General features: G+C 60.8%; 1 protein-coding gene across 1 annotated transcript in view; it reads left to right on the top strand.

Moving 5' to 3' along the window:
• MEGF6 (multiple EGF like domains 6) overlaps positions 1-27125 on the top strand; it is a gene marked incomplete at both ends in the record, with an annotated part of 104764 nt that overhangs the window by 23465 nt on the left and 54174 nt on the right. The window contains one exon of the mRNA XM_080692721.1: positions 3524-3628. Within this exon, the coding sequence (XP_080548847.1) occupies positions 3524-3628 (105 nt within the window). The remainder of the gene's footprint in view (positions 1-3523; positions 3629-27125) is intronic.

Here is a 27125-nt window from a genome sequence, read left to right as displayed (position 1 = left end):
TGTAACCCCAGCATTGGGGAGGATGAGACAGGGGGATCTGGGTTCGCGGACAGCCTCAGCTACTTAGTGAGGCCCTCTGCAACTCAGTGAGACCCTGTTTCAAAATAAAGGATAAAGCTGGGCGTGGTGGCGCACACTTGTAATCTCAGCATTTGGGAGGCTGAGACAGGAGGATTACAGGTTCGAGGCCACCCTCAGCTACTTAGTAAGACCCTCTGCAACTTAGTGGGACCCGGTTTTAGAATAAAGAATAAAAAGATGGGCTGGGGGTGTAACTTGGAAGTAGAATGCCTCTGGGTTCAATACCTAGTACCACAAAAAAATGGGGTGTTCCCCATCTTATGGGGGACATAGACTCCATCCCTCCGGCCTTTGCTAAGGCATATCACACACAACTCTCTCTGTTGCTTTGTTGGGCCACGGAGTTCCTCGTTCTCTGGTTCGATGGCAGACGCTTTCTCGGCGCTGCAGGTGAGCCCCTGGTCTGGGCAGGTTGGCCGTCATCCTGACGAATGTCCCAGGATCACTGGAGACGGCCTGATGAGAAGACGCAGGAGCTGCGGCCTGGTTTGGGCTGGGGCTCGGGGGATTCCCGAGGAGTCTCGGTGGAGAGCTGCTTGCTCAGGTAGAGGCCTCCAAGCAGGGAGGCTGAGCCAGGGGTCGGGGGGAGGCTGAGAGCTGGGCACGGTCACTATGACTACGGGAGGTCTGTGTCTAGTCAGTGGAAGGTTTGCTGCCGGGGACCCTGAGGTCTGACTTGTATGTTGGCTGCAGCGTAGAGGATGGACATTGCGTGGGGCAGGAGGGAGAGCCAGGCCACTGGGAGGCATCCGCAGGGGGCAGGAGATGGCGGGGACTTTGACCAGCGTGGTGGCGAAGGAGATGGAGAGGCGGAGATGGGCTCGAGGCGTGGGGCAGGGGCGGGAGAGCGCCTTGCGCTCCAGGACGTTCTGGCTCCTATCCCTAGGTAGACGGTGAACGTGTTTACAGAGGGCGGGAGGACTTGCTGGATGTAGTAGTGTGATCCCGTGGCTCATCATGGTCCCGGGAGCAGCTGGACTCAAGCCTGGGGTGGGAGCGTTACCCACATCTGTCCCCGGAGGCCCGGGGCCTGGGGTCCTGGTGTGCATGTGTCTGGTAAGAAAGCCATGTGTGGCTGGGCGTGGTGGCGCGCGCTTGCAATCCCAGCATTTGAGAGGCTGAGACAAAGGGTCACAGTTTGCCGCCAGCCTCAGCTACTTAGGCCCATTGCAACTCAGTGAGTCCCTGTTTCAAAATAAAGACTAAAAAATAGGGCTGGGGGTATAGCTCGGAGGTCAAATGCCCCTGAATTCCATCCCCAGTAATGCAAAAAATAAAAATAAAAAATAGGGCTGGGAGGTACTGGGTTCCGTACCCAGTACCACAAAAAAAGAAAAGAAACCCAGTGCGTGTCGCTCCCCTTGCTGGAGGGCAGGTTTTAGCTCCACCGGCTTAGAGAGATGGTATCCATCAGGGACATAACTGTGGGCCAGTCCACAGAGACCAGGGCAGGGTCTGGTTAGAATTAGGCAGACGCTTCCTGGCAGGGGTCAGGGGGAGATGGGTTACGGTGGACACTAGGCTCCCTTGAGGACACAGGGCAGATTCCCTTTCCTGGGAATCAGGGAGGCCAGGGCCCAGCCTGCAGGAATCGGAGACGTGTGCCCCCACCTCAAAGGTGGAGTACCCAGCAGGGCGGGGAGTGGGGACTTAGCTTTGTCCCCAGCTCTAAGACCCCCAAGTGAGAACTGGACACAGGTGGGGCCACACGGGCAGGCCTTGCCTTCGGGCCTCCAGTCTGGGAGAGGCGGAGGGGCCGGGCCTCTGAGCTGGCACCTGCCTCCCACCGCAGGGGCTGTCTCCGGGCTTGGGGCTGGAGGTCTTTGGAACAGTGCAGACCTGCTTCCTGGTGAAGAGTAAACAGCAACACAGCTGTTCTTCCCTGGAGCACAGAGCCCTCCAGCTGCGGCCTCAGCGTGGGGACACCGGTGTTTTCCTGCTGTCAGGGACAGGGGGACTTCCTTGTGTGTGTGTGTGTGTGTGTGTGTGTGTGTGTGTGTGTGTGGTCGGTCCATCCCGCTTCCCAGGGGCACTGTCTTGTCCCGCAGCTCCCGCTCTGTCCTGCTTGTGACATGTCCTCGGGCTCTGGCGGGGGCCCGCAGGAGAAGGCTAATTTTGGCCAGGCGTGGATGTGGCCGTGGAGAGGGACCCTTCCCCTGGGAGGCTGTGCTGGGCCGGTGGATGTGATTGTGTGATGGCCCAAGAAATAAGTGCCCACCAGGGCCTGCATCTCCACCCAGTACTGGCCCAGCTGGGTCCTCCCAACCTCAGGCCTCAGTTGGGAAGTCTCGAGTTTGGCCACTGGCCTGGGCCCTGGCCACACCTTGCTGTGTGACCTGGGGCTACATACTGAAGGTCTCTGAGCCCCGATTTCCTTGTCAGGCACAGGGCATGGGCCAGAGCACCTCTTGGACCACATGCCCGGCCCACCGGGGGAGCCAGGCGGGGCTGGGGCAGGAGAGACGTCCATCTTGGCCAGCTCGGCTGTACCCTGGGGACCCCAGGGTCCTTCTCTCTCCTGGCAGGAAGGCCATCGGTGGCAGGGGGTGGCCAGGTCACTATTTGGATCATCTCCTTACCCAGTGAGCTCCCGGCAGTGCAGGATCTGCAGGGGAGTGGCTCCAGGGTCAAGGAATTGCTGTGCAAGCCCTGGGGTGGGCACTCACCGTGAGGGGCCCTCGAGGCCGTGGTGGGAGAGTCTGGCTGCCAGCCTCCTGGGCCTTGCTCCCCGGTGCCCCACCTCACAGGCCAGCAGCGTCCTGCACTGCACCCCTGGCCCCGCTCAGGTGCAAGCACGCTGCCTCTGGGTGGGGGCTGTGGTACAGGCTGAGGCATGGGTCTCCATGCAGGAGGACGAGGCCAGCCCCCCCAGCCCCGGCCCCTCCTGCAGAGCCCTCTTTTCCTCCCATCCATCCCCAGCCTGCAGGCCTGAGTGGGATCACCCCTCCCTGGGGATGGGGCCCAGCTAGAAGGTTCCACCGTCAGCATCTTATGGGGCCCAGCTAGTCTCCCAGCTGCCCTGGCAGGCTGCACCCCCACCCCGGTCCTCTTTTCTCCCTTCTCCCTCCCCACTCCCACCTCTGCCCCCACCAGCAAATGCCCTGGACACTTGGGCATTTTATGGGAGTGAATTAGTGTTTTACCATTTAACCCCGTGTGGACGTGGCTGGGACTGTGGCTGGTGGACCTGGTCACCAGCTACCTTTAGAGACTTGGGGGCAGTGGGTAGGGGCAGCGGGTTACCCAGGACAGAATGGGCGGGGGTTAGTGACCCACAGGGCTGGGCTTCTGCCAGGGCTGGGCTCAGGCAGGGCATGGCTGAAGCCCCTTCCCAGCAGGGGCGGGAGCTGGTGGGGACTCACAGGGAGGGCCCCCTGGACCGTGTCCTGGCTGCTGATTAGGGCTGCCCCCCCCCTCACGGCCCCCCTCCTTCTCTCCACAGCCGATTGTACCGCTGGCCTCTGTTTTAATGGCGGCCACTGTGTGCCAGGTTCAGCCCAGCCCTGCCGCTGTCCCCGGGGCTTCCAGGGTCCCCGCTGCCAGTACGGTGAGTAGAGCCCCTCGAGGTACCGGGCCCTGACTGGCCAGCTGTGGGCAGAGGGCTGGGATGTGGAGAGCTGACTGTCCCAGGCACAGCCACGCAGAAAGAGTTCCTGCGCATATGGGCATTTTCCCAAGGAGGCCTTCCCACCCCTTCTCCCAACCCCTGCAGCTCATCAGGGGTTAGTGGGAGGAGGAGGGACCCCACTACCCTAGAAGATGGCTCCGAGCCCACCTGGTCCAACCACAGTGTTTGTGGGCAGGAACGCGGGGTCCAGAGAAGAGCAGCGAGTATGGGGCCCCTGGCCTGCACTGCTACCTAGCCAGAGCTCTCGTCCTTAATGATGGGGGCTGGGGATGTCCGAGGTTGCAGCGAGGTGATTGGTTGAGTGATATACGGTGCATCCATCCGTCGAAGCCCTTACAGACCCTGAGAATTCTGTGCTCAGGGAGAATGTCCAGAGGGTCATGCAGGTGCTGTGGGGATGGGCTGGAAGCAAGCCACCAGGGAGACAGAGTTTTGTAAAGAAGAGCTCAGGCAGAGCCAGGCGTGTTGGCGCAGGCTCGTACTCCCAGTGCTTGGGAGGCTGAGACAGGAGGATCACAGGTTCATGGCCAGCCTCAGCCACTTAGTGAGGCCCTCCGCAACTCAGTGAGGCCCTGTCAAAAACAAACACAAACACAAAAGCATGGGGCTAGCGTGTAGAATACTCCTGGGTTCAATCCCTAGTACCACAAAAAGAAGAAAGAAAAAAAAAAGGTGCAGGCCTCTGCACGGGGAATAGTCAAATGAGCCTCCGTAACCCAGTTTCCGTGAGCGGTGGCAGACGTCTTCCCTCCTCGGTGCGGCCCAGAGTCTCTGTATCACGGCTCCAAGGGCCTGAGTCCCGGGTCGGCTGGTTCCCGGGGTATTGGAGCCGCTTCTGGGGGGACACTCGGGCTGTCCCCACTGAACGCCAGGGCCCAGTGTGGGGGGGGTGCAGTGATGTTTGTGACTGCCCGGAAGGCTGTTTCCCTCTAGAGGGAAGTCAGAGGGCCTGTGTTAGTAGAGCGAGCCCCCCCGGCCATGTGGGACACACCGCTGTCCTCCCTTGAGCACCCGAGGGTGAGGATAAGGTGCTGGGGTGCTGACCACTTTGGGAAGCCTGGGGTCTGGGGATTCTGCCAGCTAACTGACCACCCTCTGGGCGGGGTACCCTGGGGCTCGCTGACCGAGCCGGCCCCGAGTGGTGCTCTGGGCTCCGGACTGCAGGGGGGCTCCTCCTGGCCTGCCACAGGGCCCATCTCCTGTATAGTTGGAAGGGTATCCTTAAGTGCTGGGGAGGTTGGGGGTCTCCTGCCCTGTCAGTGCCCTGACACCTTGTGGTTTCACAGCCCGAGCCACTCTGTGGGCTGGTCCGAGGGCCCCAGCAGGACAAGGCGGCTCAGAGTCATGCTCCGCCTCTTTGGGGAACATTAATTGTGGTTCCAGGTGGATATTGAGCAATGCTCGAGGGCCTTTCTTATTAATTTCTGTAATCTTGAAATGTGCGCTGTTTGACTTCAGTTTCACGGGAATGTCAGCCTGGAAGCAAGCAGGGACCTCCTGGCCGCCAGCTACCTTCGGGGATTTGGGGGCAGTGTTGGGGACCTTGCTGTGACCCCTGCTCTTGGGGGAGGTGACCCTGGGGTTTACCTGTCCTGGTCATGTCGTCTGGAAAGGGCTGAGGACAGCTGGCCTTCTCCCTCAGGATTGCCTTCTGCCAGGCCCCTGTCTTTTCTCTCTAGGGCCCCCTCGTCCCTAGCAAAGTTTTCATAGAGCTGCCCAGCTCCGAGGCTCTCTGGCTGGTGTTTCCTTTGATTGAGCAGCCTCGCCAGCCCGTGAGACCCTACCTGAGTACCAGAGGACACCAGGGACTCACTGTCAGGGGACTAGGCACCGGGTGGGGGCCTTGGTGTCTGCAGAGGGCCCAGCATCCTGTGGAGAGGGCTCTGGGCATCTGGAGGGGCTTGGTACCCATCATTGTGGTGGCCTGGGCTCGAGGCAGCCCCTGCCGAGTGGGCTTCTAGATCCACCTGTGGGCGCTCTGGGCATACTCATGGGCCCCTGCCCGCCAGCTTTCTGGGCCTCGACTTGTGTGTTGCAGACTGGTAGGCACCTGGGCTGTGGACTGGCCTCCCGGAGCTGCAGCCCTGCTCCTGGTCACCATGGGGATGGCCTCTGGGGAGGGTGAGGCCCTGCAGGCTGAAGCACTTCCTGGCTCCCAGCCCGGCCCGGCCTGCATTACCTCACCGAATCCTCACTCCATCACTTCTCAGAAGAGGAAGCCAGGGTCAGGAGGCCCAGAGCTGCCGACCACCCTCCCAAGAGTGGCGGAGCCTGGGCTGAAGCGAGGTCCATCCCACGGGCACGCGGAGCTTCCAGTGTGGGGCTAAGCCTTGGTCAGGGTGGAGCTTTGCCTGCAGATCTGCTCTGGAGGCGAGAGGGGCAGGGTCCCCAGGTTGGGCAGGGCATCCTCGCTGGGAAGAATGGCTGGTTGGTAGAAGCGGTCTTCAGAGGGGGCCGGCTGAGCTGGAATGTGGCTCCTGAGCGCGGTGAAGTGTGCCGGGCTGGGTTTGTAGGACTCAACCTGTAGATCCAGGGTGGGTGGGCCTGCAGGGGCAGCCGCTGCCCCCGGCTCCCGCCCAAACCTCCCGTGGTCACCGCCGCCCTCCTCTGAACCAGGTTTGGGCACCGCAGATCTGGGCTCAGACACAGTTGGGAATATTTAACTAACCCCCACAATTATAATTGGTTCCAGTTTTGAAAATAAAAGCCATATTTTTCTGGTTCCCCCAAACTCTTTGATTTGGATAAGAGTGGGGGAGGGAGGAAGAGCCTCTGGGTGGGTAACTGTGGGGAGCAGATAGGGAGGTGTCCTTCCCCCCACAGCTCAGTGCCCCTACTCTCCCAGCCCCACCCTAAGTCAGGCTTAATGGCATTGCCCTGCCCAGAGCCTGTCTGCAGACACGCAGGCAGTCCCCAGAGCACAAAGCCAGCCTGTGCTGGGCAGGCACGAGGGCAGGCCCTGGGCACAGCCTGCTGCAGCCCCTGTTCAAGCCCTCAGCGCCAGCAGCTCAGCTGTCCAGGGCTGAGTCTGCTGTCTGACCGGGGTGACCTCTGGGACCCCCGATCTCCTCTGTTGAGGGGGTGAGATGAGTCAGGAGAGGCGAGTCTGGGAGCTGGACCGGTGGAAAGGTCAGGGTGGGGGGCTGCTGTTGCAGACACCCACAGTGAGGGTGAAGGGCTTCAGGTCAAAGGGCAGGGCTGCCTGGGCTGAGCTGTTCCCTGGTTCTTGGGGTAGCCACACATGGCCTCTCCCCAGACTGCCAGCCCTGTGCATCAGCCAGCAAACTGGGGACAGGATCCTGGGAACACCCTGTCGCTCACAGGCCTCCAGGGGCCCGGCAGAAAACCAGTTCATCCGAAGAGCCCGGGGCATCCTCACCTGCCAGAAGCCTGGCTCTGTCCTGCCTCCACACCCACAGATACTGTCGTGCATGAGTGCTGCTCCCTGGGGGCCACGCGCCTCACCCACCCCAGAATCTGCAGGTGACCCGGGGAATCAGCAGGTGGCTGGCTGGAGTTGACCTTTCAGGAAGAGATAGGCAAGGAAACCTTACACTAGCTTAGCCCAGTGTGATGGACAGCCTGTAATCCCAGTGTTTGGGGAGCCCGAGACAGGAGCACCGCAGGGTCCCAGCCAGCCTCAGCAACTTAGTAAGACCCTGTTAAAAAAAAAAAAAAAAAGTACAGCCAGGCGTGGTGGCGCATGCTTATAATCCCAGCATTTGGGAGGCTGAGAGAGGAGGATCGCAGTTTGCGGACAGCCTCAGCTACTTAGGGAGGCCCTTTGCGACTCAGTGAGACCCTTTTTCTTTTTTTTTTTTTTTTTTTTGGTGGTACTGGGGTTCCTGGAAGCCCTTCTATCTCCGGGCTACACTCCCAGACCTATTTTTTATACTTTTTTTTTATTTGGAAACAGGGTCTCCTAAGCCAGCGCTCGCGGCTGGCTTTGAACCTGCGTGATCCTCCTGTCTCTGCCTCCCAAGCGCGGGGATTACAAGCGTGCGCCACCACGCCCGGCGAGACCCTTTTTCAATATAAGGAATAACCCGGGCATGGTGGCGCACGCTTGTAATCCCTGCGCTTGGGAGGTGGAAACAGGAGGATCACGCTGGTTCGGAGCCAGCCTCACTGGTTTAAGAGACCCTGTTTCCACATAAAAAAGTTAAAAAATAGGTCTGGGAGTGTAGCCCGTGGGAGTGTATCCCGGAGGTAGAAGGGCTTCCAGGAACCCCAGTACCACCAAAAACAAAACAAACAAACAAAGAACAACAACAACAAAAAAAAAAATAAAAAAATAGGGCTGGAGGCTGGTATCACTCAGAGGTAGAATGCCCCTGGGTTCCCTCCCCAGTACCGCAAAAAATAAATAAAAATAAATAAATAAATAAAATTTTAAAAGGTGGAGCTGGGGGTTTAGCTCAGAGATTGAACCTTGGGTTCAATCCCCAGTACCACAAAAATAAATAATAAAATAAAAAGGGCTGGGGGTGTAGTTCAGAGGTAGAATGCTCTTGGGTTCAGTCCTTAGCACACACACATGCACACACAGCGCTTACATTTAAGAACAGGCAACCCAGCCAGGCATGGAGGTGCACGCCTGTAATCCCATACTTGGGAGACTGAGCCTGGAGGATTGCAGGTTTAAGGCCAGCCTCAGCAACTTAACGAGGCTCTTGGCAACTTAGTGAGGACCTGTTTCAAAATAAAAAAATGAAATAGGGCTGGGAGTGTAGCTCAGAGGTAGAATGCCCCTGAGTTCAACCCCCAGTAACACACACACACACACACACACACACACACACACACACACACCCCAGGCAGCACACTAATCCACTTGTCTCTCCACTGTAAATGGTGACAGAATGTGTTAAGAGTCCCCACTGGTCACCTCTCATCCTGGCCGACCTCCTGGGACACAGGGGGAGCTTTGAAAAGCAGGGCCTCAGCCACCTCTAGGAATTTTCCTGGCCCAGGAAGCTTTGGTGCTGGGTCTGAGTCCCCTCTCAGCCCTAGCATCCTTGCCTGTAAATCGGGCTGGCCGAGCGGGACCCTGGGACAGGTCTGCACAAGAGTGCTGGTTCCCGGCTCCTGAGTCCAGGGGAGTGGGTAGGTAGCTGTGCTGCCCAAAAGGGACTGGGTGGTCCTGAGGGCTTCCTGGAAGAGGTGGGCCTGTGGGGCGGGGAGAGGAAGGTTTGGGGAGATTCAGGGGGTCAGGAGGAGTCTCCAGACGGGAGGCAGGAGCAGGGAGGAGGATCCTTCCGCTCGGAGGAGCTGGGTGAGTTGGGCAAGGTTCAGCTGGGACTCCTGAGGGCATGCCCTCTCTGGAGACCGCCTAGGTCCAGGCCAGCAGAGGCTGCCTCCTGGGCCAGCGGGTGTGTCTGGTGCAGGTGTGCCCCCCTCGCCGCCTCCACCCGAGGCCTTGCTTGTGCTGCCCTTGAAGGAGCTGGTTTTCACACCTGAGCTGGGGTCCTTGGACATGGGCGCTGATGGCCCCGCAGCCATGCCAGGAAGCAGAGCCCCCAGGGGCTGCAGGGCTGCCCCGGGGAGTGAGGGCGTGGGAAGCCGGGCAGGGCGGGGGCCTAAGCAGCCATTTATCCAGACGCTGTTTCTAAACTGGGCTAATTGATGAATGGAGAGGAAACTGCCCTGCCAGCTGCCCTCAGAGCTGCCCACTGTGTGGAGGGTGGGAGTCTGACCCTTGCCCCGAGTCTGGGCAACACCCAGGGCTTCCCCTGGCCACTGGCCTCACCAGGCCTGGGAGGGCTGCCTGGCCCTCTGGCAGGGAGGGAAGGGAGCAGGGCTGGCCCTGCCTCCCCACAGAGGATTCTGGAAGGGTGGGCCCCTCTCCGACTCGCATAGACTGAGAACCTCTTGACCTGCTGCCTGGTTGCTGTCTGGGGCCTGCACCCTCAAAGGCCCGCCTGGCCTGCTTCCTCTGGGAGACAGTTCAGCTCCTGTCCTGAGCCTGTGGTCTCAGGTAACCCAGCCCTGGTTTCGGGCCCCACACGGCTCTGTGTGTTCATTGCTAAGCTCAGACAAACTCACGCTCCATCTGAGGCTGGACCTGGCTGCGAGGCTGCCCGTCTCAGGGGCTCTCGGGGTGGGAAGAGATCCCAGGATGCACTGGGCGGTCTAGAGGACACCTTCGGAGGGCTCAGAACACTGGGGGCCCTGCTTGCTGGTCTCCTGGGGCGCTGGCTTCGGCCCTGGTGTTACTCTGCGTCTCCTAGTGCCTGCTGAAGGCTGGGTGCCCAGAGCCCCACTCGGCCATCTCTGTCCAGGGTGCAGTGGGGAGGCGGGGCTGGGTGGCTGTGACTCTGGCCTCTCTGGCCTTGGTCCCTGCTGATGGAGACGGTTGGACAGATGTCGCTGTTCCAGGTGTGTCCTGCTGGGCTCCGGCTGGTTCTCGTCCTCAGCAAGGCAGCCCGGAGACCGCCAGTGGAACTCAGCCCACGGGCTCCGGCGTCTTTCAGGGGGGGGGGGTGATTGGGTGTTCATGTTCCTCCAGTGAATTGTTTAATTGTCAGGTTTGTCCCCCTCCTCTGCCCCCCACAAAGCCTCTCTGTCTCTCTCTAGAATAGCCACGTCCTGCCCAGCCAGGCTCCGTGCACAGCGGGGCTCTGTGGCTTCTTCCAGGGCTGGCATCAGGGGTGGGGTGGTCTTTTAATGACATCATTACAGAAACACACTTGCCTCCGAGCACGGCGGGTGGGGGCGTCAGCGAGCGGGCATCTCGAGTGCCCCTCCATGGCAGGGGCTGCGGTCTGGAGTGGGCGACCCCGTCTTTAGAGGCGCTCAGGGCCTCTCTGGCTGCAGTCCCTGGGGCCAACCTGTTCCCTGGCGGTCCGTCTGGACAGTTCTCCCCAGCTGGCTGCTGGAAGGACTCTGGGCCTCCGAGTCCTTTAAATATGCACTCCTCCTGCTTGATTGCAGCACCTGCCCTGATGGGTGTGTGGGTGCGGGAGGCCTCTGGGAGTGTTCGGGGTTGCAGGGTGCGCTCAGACCTCTGGCAGACCTTTCCCTGGCATCCCTGGCCGGGTGAAGCTGGCTTCTGCACTTGCCAAGAAGCTGTGGTGCCTGACTTAACAGCTCCTGCTGGCCAGGCTGAGGGTGAGCACTTTTCTATTCTGAGCAGAGCAGAGGCTGGGCCAAGAGGGTGGAGGGCAGCCAGGCGCTGCTGCTGGAAGACACCCTCCATGGCTGGCTGCTCTCTCCTGCCCCCGGCCTTAGACCCTCAGGCTCAGACTTTCTTCAGCAGGCAGAGGGCCCAGCCCCCCCCCCCCCACTCAGGGGCTTCTGGAAGGCACAGAAGACACAGGTGTCGGCCCCGAGGTGCTTGAAGCTCTGTGGGTGGGTTGACCTGGGGAAGCCCCTCTCTAGGAAGAGCTAAGGGACTTGTGGGCCATGTCGTGAGCCCTGGTCAGGGCAGTGGAAGCGGCTGGAACGGGCCAGGGAGGGATTGTGGTGTGTGGGTGTTTCTCATTTGGAGAATGCTTAGCTTGGGGCTGGGGACAGCACCCTAGGGTGCAGGATAGGTCCCCGCCCCTCCACAAGGCTCACGGGAACCAAGTGTGGTGGTGCATGCTTGTAATCCTGGTACTTGGAGGCTGAGACAAGAGGATTGCAGGTTCACGAACGGCCTCAGCGACTTAGCAAGATTCTGTTTCCAAGTAAAAAGGGACTGGGGTATAGCTTGGAGGTAGAATTCTCTTGGATTCAATCCCCAGTACTAGACACACACACACACACACACACACACACACACACACACACACCCAGACCCACGTGTAAGGATTCACCTAAGAGACCTCTCTCCACGCCCCTCCTGCGGCCCCACTGACCTGCTCCAGTAAAGAGGTGTCCTCCTTGGGTCCCAGGAGCACTGCAGAGGCCCCTGCCCAGACTGTCCCTGGAGGCCTGGACCCCCGTGAGGCCTGTGGGGTGCACAGTGGCCTGGTGTCCCGCCCATGTAGGCCTGCTGTGCCTGGGGTCCTGGGCACTGTGTCCTCACTGCTCAAGGGACCTCAGGAGCTGCTGCACAGCGGCCTGGGCTGGCGGTCACCTCTCGTCCAGGGCACTGAGCGTGGCTGGCACCTTAAGGAGTCAGTAGGGTGCAGCTGAGTGTGTATGAGGCTGGAGGTAGGGGGCTGGTCTTGCCCCACGTGCCATCTGGGGGGATTGGGCTTCATGTCACCTTGTGGCAGACCCCGCTCACCCTCTGCCTCCAGGGCCCTGGCAGGGTATGTCTGGGCCTGCCCGTGCCTGTCGGGGTGGCCGACCCCGCAGGCAGCCCTGAGGCTCAGGTCGGCTGGTGTCTTGACTTGAGCCTCTCAGGAGCACGTCTGGGGCTGGCTCTGCCTCGGGGGCTGGGCCCCTGGGGGCCAGCTCGTGTCTCTAGTGGTCCCTGTCCCCCCCCAGAGCAGCAGTGCCCACGAGTCCTGCGGATGGAGCTGTTGTCAGTAGATTCTGCTAATATGAGGGAGGGGAGGGCCTTCCGACACCCCTAGTCCCTGCTGTGAGTGCCACAGAGACCCCTGAATCTTCTTGCCTGCAGCAAGTCCCAGAGGACAATTTCTGAAGTCCCTACAGCCTCAGGCACCAGCATGCCCATCCTGAGATGAGGGTTCTGGGGAGCCACATGTGGAGATCCCACCTGCAGGTGGGCACGGTCAATGAACACATGTGGAGATCCCACCGCAGGTGGGCACGGTCAATGAACATGGCTCCTGCTGCCAGGGACCCGTGGTGAGGAACTACAAGCAGGGCCTCTGAGGAGCACAGGTCCTGGGAGAGGCAGCTAGACCCTCAAGTCGGAGAGGCTAATGGGGAGGGGGGCTCCCCGATCTAGTGTCTGAGGGGCCAGTTCTGGGCTATGGAGGCTGGAGGTAGGGGGCTGGTCTTGCCCCGCGTGCCATCTGGGGGGATTGGGCTTCATGTCACCTTGTGGCAGACCCCGCTCACCCTCTGCCTCCAGGGCCCTGGCAGGGTATGTCTGGGCCTGCCCGTGCCTGCCGGGGTGGCCGACCCCGCAGGCAGCCCTGAGGCTCAGGTCGGCTGGTGTCTTGTGTCTGCTCTAACAGCGATGGCCACCCAGCGCCGTAGCTGGTCAGGGAGGCAAATTCCAGGCAATCTGCTGATTGCTGGTGTTTGGGATTCCTGGGGCACGCGCCTGCGCTTCCTTTCCAGCAGGATAATTAGCGAGGGAGCTGGCAGCGCGGGAGCCGGTGTGCCCGGCCCCGGGCTGCTCTCGGTCTCATTCCAGAGCGGGGCCGGCCTTGTGCGCCCGGTTGCGCCAGGGTCTGGGCCGCATCGCGAGGAGCACAGCTGGCTGGTAACAGGGCAGGTAGAGGGGAGGAGGAGGTGGCAGACGAGGTGCCGACAGCTTCAGAGATGCTCCGCAGCCAGTGCCGGCGCCGCTGCCCGTCAGACGCACAGCCTGCATTTGCTCTCCTGGGAGCCGGGAGCAGCAGGGTGGTTGCCCCTCCAGGGTAGGGTCAGGGCTGATGGACATGTGTGGCAGCTGTCCATGGCAGGGTCCTCCAGCAACTGACCCTGAGGTTTTGGGAAGGAGGCCAGATCCCCACCCAGCCTCAGGAAGGCTCCCTGTCCTGATGGGGGTCAGGTTTCCCAAGTGCTGCTCCCAGGCCAGAAAGGAGAAAGCAGCTATACAGGGGCAGGGCAGGACACAGCCAGGCATTCTCGAACCTTCGATGGACGTGGCCACCTTGGGTTGGGGGTAACACACAAGTCCCTAAAGCCCTGCGGCAGAGGTGCCCCGATGGCCCCGTGGTCACATGGTTTACCTGGGCCACTCAGGAGGTTCTTGGACACTGGGTACCCTTGTGCTGAGCCCCGCTGTGGAGACTGGCTGGGTCTGGCTGGCAGTGTGGGGTCAGAGTCTCCCGCCCAGGCACTCACAGGCTCCGTCCTGCGCCCTCCCGGGCCTGCCTCCTGTTTGCCTTCGCTTCTTGTGGAAGGCCTGACGCAGCCCAGCGCTTCGTGGACCCCGTTCCAAAGGGCTGGCAGCGAGCTTTGTGCTCCGGGAAAAGGAGTGAGGTTTGGCTACAGACTCACTGAGAAGACACAGCCTGGCCCCAACTCCGCTGAGCTCTGATGTGCCCCAAGGATGGTCACTTTTCTCACACACCCAGGTACCTTTGTGCCCTGGTAGCGCCCTGGGAGGCGAGCTCAGGGCAGATGGGCTCCCTGGGGCCGGCTGGGCCATGGGGTCTGCTTCCCGCCGAGTAAGAGGACCTGATGCCGGTCAGCGTCCCACTCTGGTCCACTGCCGGGATCACAGCTCTGTCCACCTGGAAGTTGGGGCTGCTGATGTCTCCAAAGCCTCCATGTGGGCAACCGCCGCAGGTGCCCCTGTCCCCTTCCCACTGCAAAGGCGAATTCCTCATCAGAACAGCGGCTCCTTGTCCCCCAGCCAGTGGGGGCCCTGAGGTATCTTCCACCTCCGCCCCTGGAGCCCTCGCCCTGGAGGGTCTTTATTTCTGTGTCCTGTGCTGGTCTGTTCACCCCTAGCTCTCTCCAGTGGCATCGCCCATGGGTGGCATCTCTGAGTGCCCCTTGGTGCCAAGGGCCCAGGGGAGGCTTGGTACGGAGAAGGATTCACTGTCACCTGAACCCTCTCCTGGGCCTGTGGCTGTCCAGGTGAAGAGGGAGGATTCTCTGGAGAGGACACAGCACCAGAGATGGCCAGTACCCACATGGTACTCAGTGTTCCAGGCAAATGCTAGACCCCTGGGTGAGTCTCTCTCGCAAGCTCCTGGCCAAAGGAAGTGGCCCAGGTGGCCTGCCCCCCGGGGCTCGCGGCGGCCTGTTCCTGTCTTGAGCTGTGCTCATCTGCCTTGGGTGCCCCTGGGAGAGCAGCAGAGCGGGGTCCCAGTCACGTGTGGGGCCTGGGGTCTGTCATGTTTTGGCAGATCCTGCAGCCCCTCAGGTGGCTCCTGCCTCACTTTGTAGACAGGGACTCTGATGTTTGCAGGAGACAGAGTCCAGGGACTGAGCTGCGTGTGGGCTTGTACCCGGGGAAGGTCCAGGGGACTTGGACAGGGCTTGCCAGGTGGCTCGTCTGACCTGGCTGAGCCGTGGGCAGGTGTGATGGCTGGGCAGAGGCTGGGCTTGCTCTGCTACTAGCAGAGTGTGCCCTCCAGTCTCCTGGAAGCACACAGATTTGTGTGAGCTGTTGGGGTTCAGTGTGTGTGTGTGTGTGTGTGTATGTGTGTGTGGTCAGGGCCGCAGTCTTTTCTGTAACCTGTGGCAGGAGGATCCCTTCCCCTCTCTGACCAGTCATCAGGGGATCCACCTGGCAGACCACAGACCTGGAGCTGTTGGGAGGAGCCCAGGGCCCTGCAGCTGCCACAGGCCGAGAGTCCTGGCCCTGGACCCTGGCCTGCTGCTCTCTTGCCCAGGCTGGCTCCATGCGCCGCAGGACCTGTCAACCACAGCGTGCAGGGCAGCAGGACACAGGGTGAGACCCAGCGCTGGTAACAGGGCAGGTAGAGGGGAGGAGGAGGTGAGTGCAGTGAGCGGCCATGTCCCTCTGTCTTGTAGCTGGGCACCCTGATTCCATGGGCTGGGTATGGCAACATTTCCAGAGACCAGGAAGGCTGTCCTAGGAGGGGTGGGAAGACCTGGCCATGGCGGGACTGGCTCCTGTGTCCACACCAGGGACAGCAGGACTTTGCTGGTTGCTAGGCAGCAGCAGCCTCTGAGGACCTTCTCAGGAGATGCCTCAGGCAGTGTGGTCTCCGTGGCCTGGGAGCCCAGGGCAGTTGGAGTGTTGACCCACAGTACTGGGGTGAAAGGGGACCCAGCCTGGACTCCACTATCTGTGGGGACAGCAGGGCCCCTGCCAACCTAAGTAAGCCCTGATCCCTTTCCTGCTTCTGGGCCTCTGACAGGCCTGGCTTGGGCTGGGCACATGGACAGTCACACCGCAGCCTCAGGGAGTGGGCAGAGGTAGCTACCATTGCCTGATCGCTTCTGAGGCTGCGGCCCCAGGAAGAGGGGCCTGGCCTCATAGCCTGGGCAGTGCCTAACCTGGCCCAGCAGTCTAGGCAAGGTTCTCTCCTGGGTGGGCGGGCACTGCCTGAACTGGTACTTCTGCCAACATGGCTGCCCTTTAGGAGGCTGCCTGGACAAAGCCCTCCAGACTGTAGGCCTGAGAGGCACACCTGCCCGGGCACCCTCTCCATTCCAGAGGGCAGTGGCAAGCTGGGTCCCCCCGGGCTCTGTGCTGTTGGAATGAGCGAATGAACATGGGATCTGTGTCCAGGTCACGTGCAGGCTAGGCTTACCCTTCTCGTCCCGGGGTCACTGGATGGGCGGTATCCCGCCAGGCTCACCCTTCTCGTCCCGGGGTCACTGGGTGGGCGGTATCCCGCCAGGCTCACCCTTCTCATCCTGAGCCACTGGATGGGCGGTATCCCGCCAGGCTCACCCTTCTCATCCTGAGCCACTGGGTGGGCGGATCCCGCCAGGCTCACCCTTCTCATCCTGAGCCACTGGGTGGGCGGTATCCCAGGATCTCTGGAGGCCTTGGGGGGCTGAGGCTGGGGCTGGGAAGATGTCGCAGCAGTGGCCCAGGCCTGGGGGCTGTGTGTGTGGGGCTGGGTGGTTGTGCAGCTGCCCTGTCCACCAAGCCATGTCCAACAGAGGCTGTGCCCAGCCAGGCAGCCGCCACCCACAGGACCACACCGTGTGTCCCGTGTCCCTTTCTGTGACCCAGAACCTGCAGCCACAGCAAGCTCCCTTGTGGGTGCCCCCTGCAGCCCAGGGCCTGTGCTTCCCCCATTCCCAACATTCCAGACTTTTCTCAGGATGGCGGGTTGGGGATGCTGAGAGAACAGCCAGGCCCAGCACAGGGCAGGTTTAGGAGCTGAGGCCCCTCTTGGAAGGAGAGTCTTCAAGCCTGCTTCCACCCGCATGGCGCACCTGCGCCCCCTGGTGCCCGTGAGATGTCAGTGCAGGCGCACAGGCTGCCTGGGATTTAGGGTCCTCTGCCTGAGCCGGAGGGACTGACCTCCCCTTGGTGGTGGCTGCATGGCTCCCCGCCAGGCTCCGTTCCCGCCCTCTCACCTGCTCCTGACCATCTCTGTGACAATCTGATGCACAAGCATCCCGAGGACACCTATGGCCCAGGCCTTGGGGACAGGGGGAGAGAAGACACCCAGGCGAGACACCCTGGGGAGGAATAGAATGTGGCGGTCTGGTGCGGATGCATCCATTCACCCATCCAACTGGCCGTGGCGGGACCCGTGTGTACCAGGCCCGTGCTGGGGTCAGTCAGCCAGACCAACGGTCCCCGTCCCCGGGGGCCTGCATCCTGGGCGGGCGTGGGGGTCACGGGAAGGAAGGGCCTGCTGTCAGTGCTGAACACCTGAGTCCGGATGGCGAGGTGAAGCCTGGGGGCGGGGCGGGCTGGCGCAGGTGGGATGCACGCCTTGGGAGTGACACTGGGCAGAGCCGGGTGGGGGTACTGCTGCCCTGGATGGCGTGGCCAGCGTGACGGGAGCGCTGGTCATGGCCTGGTGACCCTGCGAGGGTGCTGCTTGTTCCTGCTGGACTGCTAAGAGTTTTCAGTGTGTGTGGGGTCGGACACCTGCTGTAGGGAGCCCCCATCGGTTGAGGCCTGTGACCCAGGAAGAAGGCTACATGGCTATCCGGTGAGATGGTGGCGGGTGGGTGGTAGCCTGGGTGATGTTGGTCCAGGGCAGGGAGCCGGAGCCCAGAGCCACGGGAAGGGAGGGGAGGGGCCTGTAGCTGAGGGCTTTGCGTGGTGGTGTGGAACAGCTGGCTCCAGGGACCCTGGGGTTCCTGGTACCATTCCCTGAGTTGGGAAGACCAGGGCCAGGTGTGGATGGGAGCTTGGCCAGGGGAGGGCAGAAGCCCCCCAGAGGTGGGCAGCCTCTGGAGGACTCCTCTAGCCAGGCAGGCTGGCAGGGAGCCTCAGTCCTCCAGTCCTCATCAGTAAAGCACAGGTGGCGCCCTCGGGTGCCTCGGGCAGGCGGGCTTGGGCCACAGCCTTCCTCCCCAACTCTAGCCTGCGCTCAGGGGCTGCTTGCCCTGCCTCCGTGTTTCCATCTGTGGACGTGCTGGGGCACAGCGGGCCTCTTCAGTTCAACCACCTGGGCTTTGGCCTCATGGCTTCTCCATGGGGGGCATCTGGGGAGCTGGAGAGGGGCTCTGCAGGGGAAACCCAAGAAAGATCTTGTCCCCAAGTCCTGATCCCACAGGAAAGGGTCCTCAGCATTCAGTACCCCTTCTCTCAGCAAGGATTTCCTCTGGGTATTTGCCTGTCTTTGCTGTGTGCCAGGCAGAGCAGGGGGCTGGCCATAGTTGGCTCTGAGACGTGGCCTGTTTTGAGAGACCTGAAGCCCAGCGGGGAGACGAATGGGACAGGCCACCCAGAGGTGCTGGGCATGCATGAGCAAGCCGAGGGGCGGCACTCACTCGCTGTGTAGGGGCCAAGGCTGGGCTCCCTTGTTGCGGGGGTAGGGTGGGGTGTGGACTGAGCTGGTCAGCAGAGGAGAAGACACAGAAGCAGTGTGGGTGGGAGCTTGGCCAGGGGAGGGCAGAAGCCCCCGGGAGGGTGGGCAGCCTCCGGAGGACTCCTCTAGCCATTCTCTGGGGCTCCAGGGAGAGCCAGCGCCTTGTCAAAGCCACACACCAGCTCTTCCCCTCCCCCGTCACTGTGGCCCTGCTCCCAAGTGGCCAGAGGGAGGTGCTGCCACCGGCCATGTGTCCTGGACAGGATGGGGAAGGTGGCCAGAGGCTCAAGCATGCGCAGACATGAAGAGACAGCTGGTCCACCCTGGCTGTGGGCTCTCACCCCAGGGCGAGCACCCAGCGAGGCCCCAGCCTCATCCCTGCGAGGTCCAATACCCAAGTTCATCTCTGGCTTGACCCAGAAACTAAGAAAAAGACCAAGGAGTGTGTTACAACCTGTTGTCCAGACTGAGAGTGAGGTCTGTTGGGATGCTTCAAGACCTGAGGGACCCATGTGATCCCAGATATCAGAGACAGAGACACACTTAGATTGTGAAAGGCAGGGAGAGAAAGAGAGATGGAGAGACAGAGTTGTGCACACACCTAGGAATGCCCCCCCAGGCCTGGCGCCCCCACAGCGGCCCCTGCTAGCTCACAGCCCTGCTGGCTCTGCCAGAGAACTTGGCCACGTGGGGGAGTGAGGACCTGGATATTTGGGGAGCTATGGAATGTTCTTGGCGCCTGCTGGGCCTTTTACATCTTGTCTTGTTTTCTGGAAACAAATGGGGGGAAAAGTGCCCATTTCCACATTTTTGGAGGCGGGTGTGTATAAACAGATGAAACCTGATGGTTTTCGGAGCCAGCAGAGAGCGCCGTCAGGAGGGTGGAGGCTGATGTGGCGTGGCTCAGCACGTTGCTGGGATCCTGGTCTCCCCATCATGGCGTTTCTGACACCGGCTCCCTGGCTCTAGAGGGGTTCCTTTCCTGGGCAGTCACAGGGCACAGGAACCTGCAGGATCTCATGCGATGTACCTGACTTGGAACCCAGAGGCGGCTCCCCAGCCTCCTGGAGCCCAGCATCTCATCCCTCAAGGGGCGTCACCTCCTGGCTGGGCTGGCAGCCCACGGCCTGCTCCTCCTTCCGCTGTCCCTCCACCTCCCCCAAGCCTGGCTCACGGCCGGACTCTCCCTTTCCTGCATCTTTGGCCAGACCCAGTGACCACGCTGCCCTTTTACTTTCTTTTTTTTTCATTATTGAGGATGGAACTCAGGGACATTCTTCCTCCAAGCTACACCCCAGCCCTATTTTTTATTCTTTATCTTGAAAGAGGGTCTCACTGAGTTGCACAGGGCCTCACTAATAGCTGAGCTGTCCGCGAACCGGGATCCTCCTGTCTCAGCCTCCCAAGTACCGGGATCACGAGCGTGCGCCACCACGCCTGGCCTCACCACGCTGCCCTTTTAGTTTGCATCTCCCACCTAGCCGGGCTTTCCCTTTTATAGCATCTCCTGCTGGCAGCAGGGGGGACTCTGCAGGTGCCTCCTGGGGACACCTCTGCATGGCCTGGTGGATGGACGGGCCACGGGCTGACCCCTGGAGACTTGGCAAGTGTGGGTCTGGGGGAGGGAGAGCCCAGCAGCCCTGGACACGTGGCAGGCAGCCACCATGACAGGAGGGCCTGTGCCTCTCTCCCAGAGGGGAAGCAGGTGACCGTGCAAGCCCAGAGCAGGCGAGGCCCGTCTGACCATTTCTAGGTGACCCCTCTCATTTCCAGAGTTGCCTGAGACTATGAATGGGGGGGCTTGGCACCCAGTCTCCCCAAGCTGGAGGCCTTCATGTGTCTCCTGCTCTCCTCTTGGAGAACAGTGTTAAAACACAGTTACACACGCTGAACACACGGCTCCATGAACACACGCTGCTAAGTGCAAGGAGCTGGGCAGGGAAGGCAACTCACGTTTCCACACCTGACATCCTGAAAGAGGCAGAACTAGGGAGGCCTTAAAAAGATGCAGGCCAGCCGCTTAAAAAGATGGCGCACGCTTGTGAGCCCAGCATTCGGGAGGCCGAGACAGGAGGATCGCGGTTCACGGCCAGCCTTAGCTACTTAGTGAGGCCCTCTGCAACTCAGTGAGACCCTGTTTCAAAATAAGAAATAAAAAATAGGGTTGGGGGTTTCGTTCGGAGGTAGAATGCACCTGGGTTCCATCCCCAATACTGAAAAGAAAAGATGTGGGCTTTCTAGCAGTTGGGGGAGAGGGATAGGATGGGAACGGAATGTTTAGGGCGGTGAAGACACGCCCTCCTGCTGCCACGGAGGACAGCTCCATTACGCGTGTGTACATGCCCATGCGTGCACAGCTCCCAGTGTAAGCCCTAAGCTGGACCAGTTTGCTGTGAAGATGCACCCCTAACGTGGATGCTACCAACACAGAAACCGCGTGTGTTGTGGAGGAGCGTGTGGAACTTTTTGTACTCTCTGTTCACTTTTTCCATAAACCTAAAACTGATCTAAAAAAAAAAAAAATAGATCTAGTAGTTAAAAAAGAAAAAGCCCCAGCTGTGTCATCCTCCAGGCCGGCCTTGCCTGGCCTCCCCACCCCACGGGGTTTTGGTGCTTTTCCTGCCCTGTTGCTGGTGCAGACTCAGATACCCCGTGGCGTCGGTCTTCTGATGGGCTCCTCGGTTTCTGTCTCTGCCTGGCACCCCCCACCCCAGCCAATCAGTTTGTAAACAGAGGGCCTCAGCTGTGGGCCTGCTGTCGGCCGCCGCTGTCTCTCTTCACAAGAGCTGGCCTTGCACGGTGAGACGCGTCCCAGACCTCCCAGCGGCAGGAGGTGTTCAGGAGGAGGCTGGCCCTGCACATGCCTTTGAGGAGGGAACCTGGGGCTGCGGACCCCCAACAGCAGGCCCGCCACCAGAGTCGCACGCCTGTGGGAGGGTGGGCCGGCCGCTGCAGAAGCACCCTTCCCAGCGTGGGAAGCTTTGCTGTGCCTTTAGGTTGCAGACCATCCGTCTGCCAACGTTCGAGGCAGAGCTTTGCCGTCTCATTCCGATGGCAGTGGGCGACACAGTCCACTCAGCTGCTGCGCCTGCCCGGGCTGGGTTCCTCTGAGTGGCACGAGCCACTTCTGCCCCGGACGCGTCTTCCTGGACGCCCCCCTGCTGCGCGCTCCCGCCCCCGCCCCCAGGCTCTACAGCTTGGGCTCCCGTCCCCATCCTGTAATTCCTCGCTTGTCTTGCGGAGGTTGGGTGTCTCCGCGGCACCTTACGATGCTTGCTGTGGGCTGGGTGACTGGTGAGTGCCACCTCGATTGTGCTCGGGAGGGGCAGGGGCAGGTGGGAATCAGGTTGGGATGCTCTGGCAGCCCAACGAGCAGGACTTGTGAGCCCCAGGAGCAAAGATAGAAATGCCCTGGAAGCCGGGCATGTGTCTGGACGCGGCGGTGCTTGCTTGCATGGCGGCTTCCCTCGACGCAGAGGCCCCAGCGGGCAGCCCTGCCAGGCAGGACACGCTCCTGCCGGCCTGGGAGCTGGGGCAGGCTGCGGGCAGAGTGCTTACAGGATGCGCGGCTGTTTTTCCGTTCTAAAGGCGATGCGTGCCCAGCAACGGCTAGCCTTTCTTCTGCTGCCGTGATAAATGGCCACGCACATGACAATTGGAAACAACACGGATTTATTATGTCAGTTCTGGAAGCCAGGACAGGTCTCTGGAGACAAAGTCTTAGTGTCTTCAGGGCCTGTTTCTTCTGGCGTTGCAGGGGAGGATCCATTTCCTGACCTGTCCTGGCTGCTGGAGGTCTCACACGGCGGTTGGCTCGCAGCCCTACCCTGCATCCTCAGAGCCTGCAGCTCAGTCTCTCCGTGAGCTGTTCCCACGTCTCGGGCTCCTTCTGGCTCTGACCTCCTCCCCTTCCCTCTCCCACTTACAAGGACCACCCTTGGTAACCCTGCACCCAGGTAATCCAGGACGATCTGCAGGTTTGAGGTCGGCCGTCGGCAGCGCCACCTCTTCCTGCAGCCTCGACCCCCCCAGGCCGAGCTACATCACGTGGGTCTGCGGTTCCCAGGTTCTGGGGTGGATGTGCACGACCTCAGGAGCGTTGATCCCGCCTGCTGCAGTGACTGGGTATTGGAAAACAGAACCAGAAAGAGACGTAATTGCAGGCTTGCCACCCAAGCCTGGTGTCGGGGGCTGTTTACGTTCTCGGAATGTCACACACGTCAGCCTATTACCTGGCCAGTGTTTTCTGGAAACTGCTGTGTCCCCTTTTGGGTCATTTGTGTGCCCTCCCTTTCTGCGTCGGCTGCAGGTTGGTTTGATGCAGCCCGGAGGGCCGGGTCGGGTGTGGCTGGACTGTCCTTGGCTGGACCTGCAGACTGTTCCGCAGGCACTGAGCAGGAGGAAAACCTGGCGAGGTACAGCAGAGAGGAGAGGCTGGAGGTGACTTTGCTTTGCAGGAATTTCTCCCACCCTGTGAGCTCCAGCTGCCGGAGGAAGTAACTGTGCATACTTAATCCCATTCAGCCAACAGTTCTGAGCGCGCTGGTCACTGTGCCAGCTTCATAAAATGAGAATGGCATAGCTGGGCGTGGTGGCACATGCCTGTAATCCCAGTACTTGGGAGACCGAGACAGAAGGATCGAAGTTTCGAGGTCAAACTCAGCAATTTAAGGAGGCCCTCAGCAATGTAGCGAGACCCTGTTTCAAAATAACAAATAAAATAGGGCTGGGGTATGGAGCTCAGGGGTAGAACACACCTGGCTTTAATCCCCAGCAACACACACACACACACACACATACACACACACACACACACACGCACACGCACACGCACACGCACACGCAGGCACACACTGGCGTTTATTGCCCACGTAGTTCATAGTGGGTCCCAGGGCACTTGTCATTTGGGAAGGACGTGGCCACGTGTGAGTGGGCACTCAGGATCTCGCCTGCAGACATGAACCCTGTGCCAGGCTGTGGAGGAACAGCGTTTTGACACTGGGCTTGCTTGGGGCAACTCTTGCTTTGACAGAGACTCAAGAGGCTGCTGCCTAGATCTTCCCAGATAGCTAGGTTCCTGGCCCAGGGCAGGGGTGGGTTTTCCTTTGGCAGTCGGCCCTGGTTCCTGCCCCGCCTGGCAGACACTTGGCCAGGGGCTGTGCAGCTCAGCCTTGGCCCAAGACCCTGGGAAGACCTTCTGGTACAAGCCGAGGCGGGTGCCTGGCCTGGTGGCGCTGCGGAGCTGGTGAGCATGGCGCCACCCCTCTCAGCCCCCCAGGCCCCAGCATTCTCCTCCCAGGTGCAGCTCCGTGGGTCCCTCGCAGCCACAGACAGTAACTAGGAGTTATCGTCTCAATTTCAGCACAGTGGTTTTGGACTTCTGGTCTCCAGAGCTGAAGGAGGAGGAATCCCTGTAGTCTAAGCCTCCAAGTTGGCAGTACTTTGTTAAGCAGATGCAGAAAACTAGAAGGACCGTTCTGCTATGGCCAGGACACCTCTGGTCCCACTGACTGCAGGTAGCCACCTTCCAGGTCAAGGCCGAGCGCCCAGCCTTCCGCAGCTCTGTCCCACCCAACTCTTGCCAAGGGCCCCAGAAGCTCACAGTTTTCCTCCAGCCAGGTGTGGGCTGAGGCCTGACCCCTGCATCTCAGACGCCACCTGGGCACTGCCAAGAGCTATCCCATCTCACGCTGGCAGTGCTCCCAGCCCATACCTCACCACGTCCTGTGTCCCCAAGGCTGGCTCAGAGCTCTCACCATCCCCCAGAGAGGCCTTAGTTGGCCCGTTTTTGTCTCCATGGGCCAAATACCTGCTCCAGCATGGGCAGATGCAGGGAAGGCTAACAATGGCTTCCTGGGGGCAGGGCGGGGCGGCATGCTCAGCCCCACCCTGAGCAGCCCCTGAGACTGCTCTGTCCAGGTTGCTGAGCCAGCATGTCGGCCCCACAGAGCAAGCACGCACAGGGCCCGACTGTCTCGCTTCCCGGAGGGAAGGAGGGGCCCATTTGGGCTCTGAGGCAGAGCATTCCTGGGGAAGAACATTCCTCGGGAGGTAGACGAGGAGGCCCCAGCCCTGTGTCCTGCCCACACTGGATCTGGCTGGAGTATTGGCCAAGGGCTGCTCCTCGTGCCTCCTGTTCTTTAGTAGTGCTTGGTGGGGAGAGGGGCTTCCAATCAGCCTTGGGGGAGTTGGGGGGCTTTCTAGGCCCTCTAAGCTCTTGAGGCCCTGATACCTGCAGCTCCTCGCCCCCTTTCTGGAGCCCAGTGCCACTGACTCCGGCCCAGCTGGTTTTCTTCAGCCTCCTGGCTGAGATTTCAGGAGCAGCCTGGCCTGCCTGGGTGATACCTGGTCACAGGGATAATTCCTGGCCTCAAGGGCAAACGGGGCCTCGCAGAACCTGCCTGCCATAGGTGGCCTGAGGCCTTGGGATGGGGTAAAGATCGGCTCCCGCAGACCCAGGGAGTCTGCAGCCAGACCGTTCTCACTCATTCTCACCCTAACACCTGACGCGCAACTCAGGGGGAGGGAGATATATTTGCTCCCAGTTTTTGGAGATTTCAGGGTTCAGTCCGTGTCAGGCTGGGTTTTCGGGGCTCAGGCAGGGTGGCAGGAAGCAAGGAGAGGTGAGATCAAGGATCTTCTCTCACGTCATGGATGCCAGAAGGGGTGAAGGGGGGGGACACTCTGCTTTCACACCACAGAGGGTGAAAACAGAAGATAAACGGGATTCAAAGACAAAACAGAGTCCCTAAGACCACAACCCTAAGACCCACCTGCTTCAGCCTCACCCCGCCAGCCTAGATGACCACCCAGGGAATTCACTACAGTGGGCTTATCCATGGTGAGAATGCAACTCTGACTTAATTACATTACCTCTGGACGTTAATACGCAAGCTCGTCAGGGGGTGTTCTGTAGCCAGAGCACCTTCTCCCCGCCCAGTGGGCTGGGCTGCCCCCCTTGGTTGCTTTGGCCTCACTGGTGCAGGGTGAGTCCTCTGGCTCCCCCTCCTAGGCACGTCTTCCTCCTCGTGTGGCGGGGCACAGATCCCTTGACTGGGTCATTCCTCATGCTGTCTCTTTCTGAAGACTCCCAGGAAGGAATTTCCAACATCCTTAGGGTCCTGTCATGGGCTCTGGGGTCACCAGGGCACGCCCAGTGCTCTAGGGTGAAAGGAGCCAGGGGTAGGCCTAGGTCCTGGGCAAGAAAGTCCCGTTGGCTCTGGGCCCCCTTGCTCAGCTGGGAGGAGGGGTCAGAAAGAAGAGAGCACAGGGGGGTTACAGGATGCAGTGGGGCCCAGCTGGGCAGGTGATTTGGCAGCCTGGCCTCGAGGCCCCAGTGGTCAGTTGTGCGGTCAGGGCCTCCATTGTATCCGTGGAAAGGGCAGCACTTTACCCTGTCCACCTGGCCCTGAGAGGCAGCTGGTCTGTCTGGAGACTAACCAGGGTGAGGGCCCTCAGGTTGACCTTGAGCCTGGCTGAGAACGAGTTCTGGGGCTGAACTGAGAGCTGAGGAGAGGAGCTGGGCCTTGGCCTCTGCGCTGAGCACCGCTGGGCCTCAGGAAGGACAGCAGCCCCTGTAGGTGGGGATTGCAGAGCCCATGAGGCTTGGAGCGTGCAAAGCTGCTGTGCAGAAATGCCAGCCGGGAAGTGAGGTCTGGTGGGCAGTGCAGGCTGCCTGTCCCTGGAGTCATACCAGCAGGCTTCCCAAGGAGACGCCAGGGGCTTTTTCAAGGGGAGGCTGTTCAACCCTTTCTGGGCTGTCGAGACCCCACACTCCCTGACTTTCTGTTTTATGGCCCTCAGTGGGGGACTAGGCATCTGCTCTCCCTGTCCCCAGAGCCTGCAGCCCTGAGGACGCCTGCCTGGGGCAGCCCAGGTGGACCATGGTGGTAATGTCCAGCTGGGGAGCTCAGCTCTCAGGAACCACTTCCAGCAGGATCTAGCGGGAGGTGAGGATGGCTCTCAGAGCCAGGCCTGGGGTCTCCATTGCAGCCTAGAGGAAGCTGCAGACCTGTTGAATTCTGTCCCCTGCCCCATTTGGCACCCCTGAGTGGCTCTCAGCTGTCCCTGCAGGACCACATGGAGGTGGACAGACCAGGGCCTGACTCTGCCTCCTTGACTCAGTGCTTGGCTGGGCTGCTCCTGGGGGCTCCCACAGCACCTGTCTCCAGTCCCCCAGGGCCCTGTCACTCCCAGCAGCCTCCACCCGGATGATTAACGATGGCTGAGCAGGCCAAGCCTGTTGCCTGTCCCCAGGGTCTGCACTGATGCTGGCTGACACGCTGTTCATCCTGGGCTCTGTGCTGGTGAGATATGCATTGTGTGTGTGTGTGTGTGTGTGTGTGTGTGTGTGTGTGTGTACGCAACTGACACTGGTGTCTCAGTGTGTGGAGGGGCCATGCCTGGCTCTGGCAGGCTTGAATCTACGGGCACCTGCCAGGAAGGCACCACTTGCTGTTCTGCCCAGCCAGAAGACCACACAGGCCTGGCTCTTGGGGGCTGGCACTGAGCGCCCTCTCATACCTGCTCCATGCCAGGGGCTCCAGACCCCCAAGCCATTGCTCAGATCTGGCCCTCTTCTTACTGGGTGGCAGATCTGAGCACTTCCTGGTGGCTGTGGGCAGTGTCTCATGTTACTAGAGGGCAGATGGGGTGTGCCTGCTCCCCGGGCTGAGCACACTGAACGTGGGGTGTGGGCCCCATGCATTGCCCTGGGTACTAAAGGGTTCCGCCTGTGGCCTGCAGCTGCTGGCTTAGCCGAGGGCAGAGTCTGTGGGGCCCTCACCCAGGCTGGGTGGCTGCTGGGCACCAATGATGTATGTGAGGTTACTGTTCCTAAACAAGGGACCGGGATGGGGCCAGAGCCAGATTGGAGGGGCCTGGGAGCCCCCCTTCCCTCTGCACCAAGACCCCTG

This window comes from Muscardinus avellanarius (genome assembly GCF_963383645.1).
Source record: "Muscardinus avellanarius genome assembly, chromosome: 3".
Classification (NCBI taxonomy): Eukaryota; Metazoa; Chordata; class Mammalia; order Rodentia; family Gliridae; genus Muscardinus; species Muscardinus avellanarius.
Note: the sequence above shows the minus strand (reverse complement) of the source record. Positions and strands in the feature narration are given on the sequence as shown.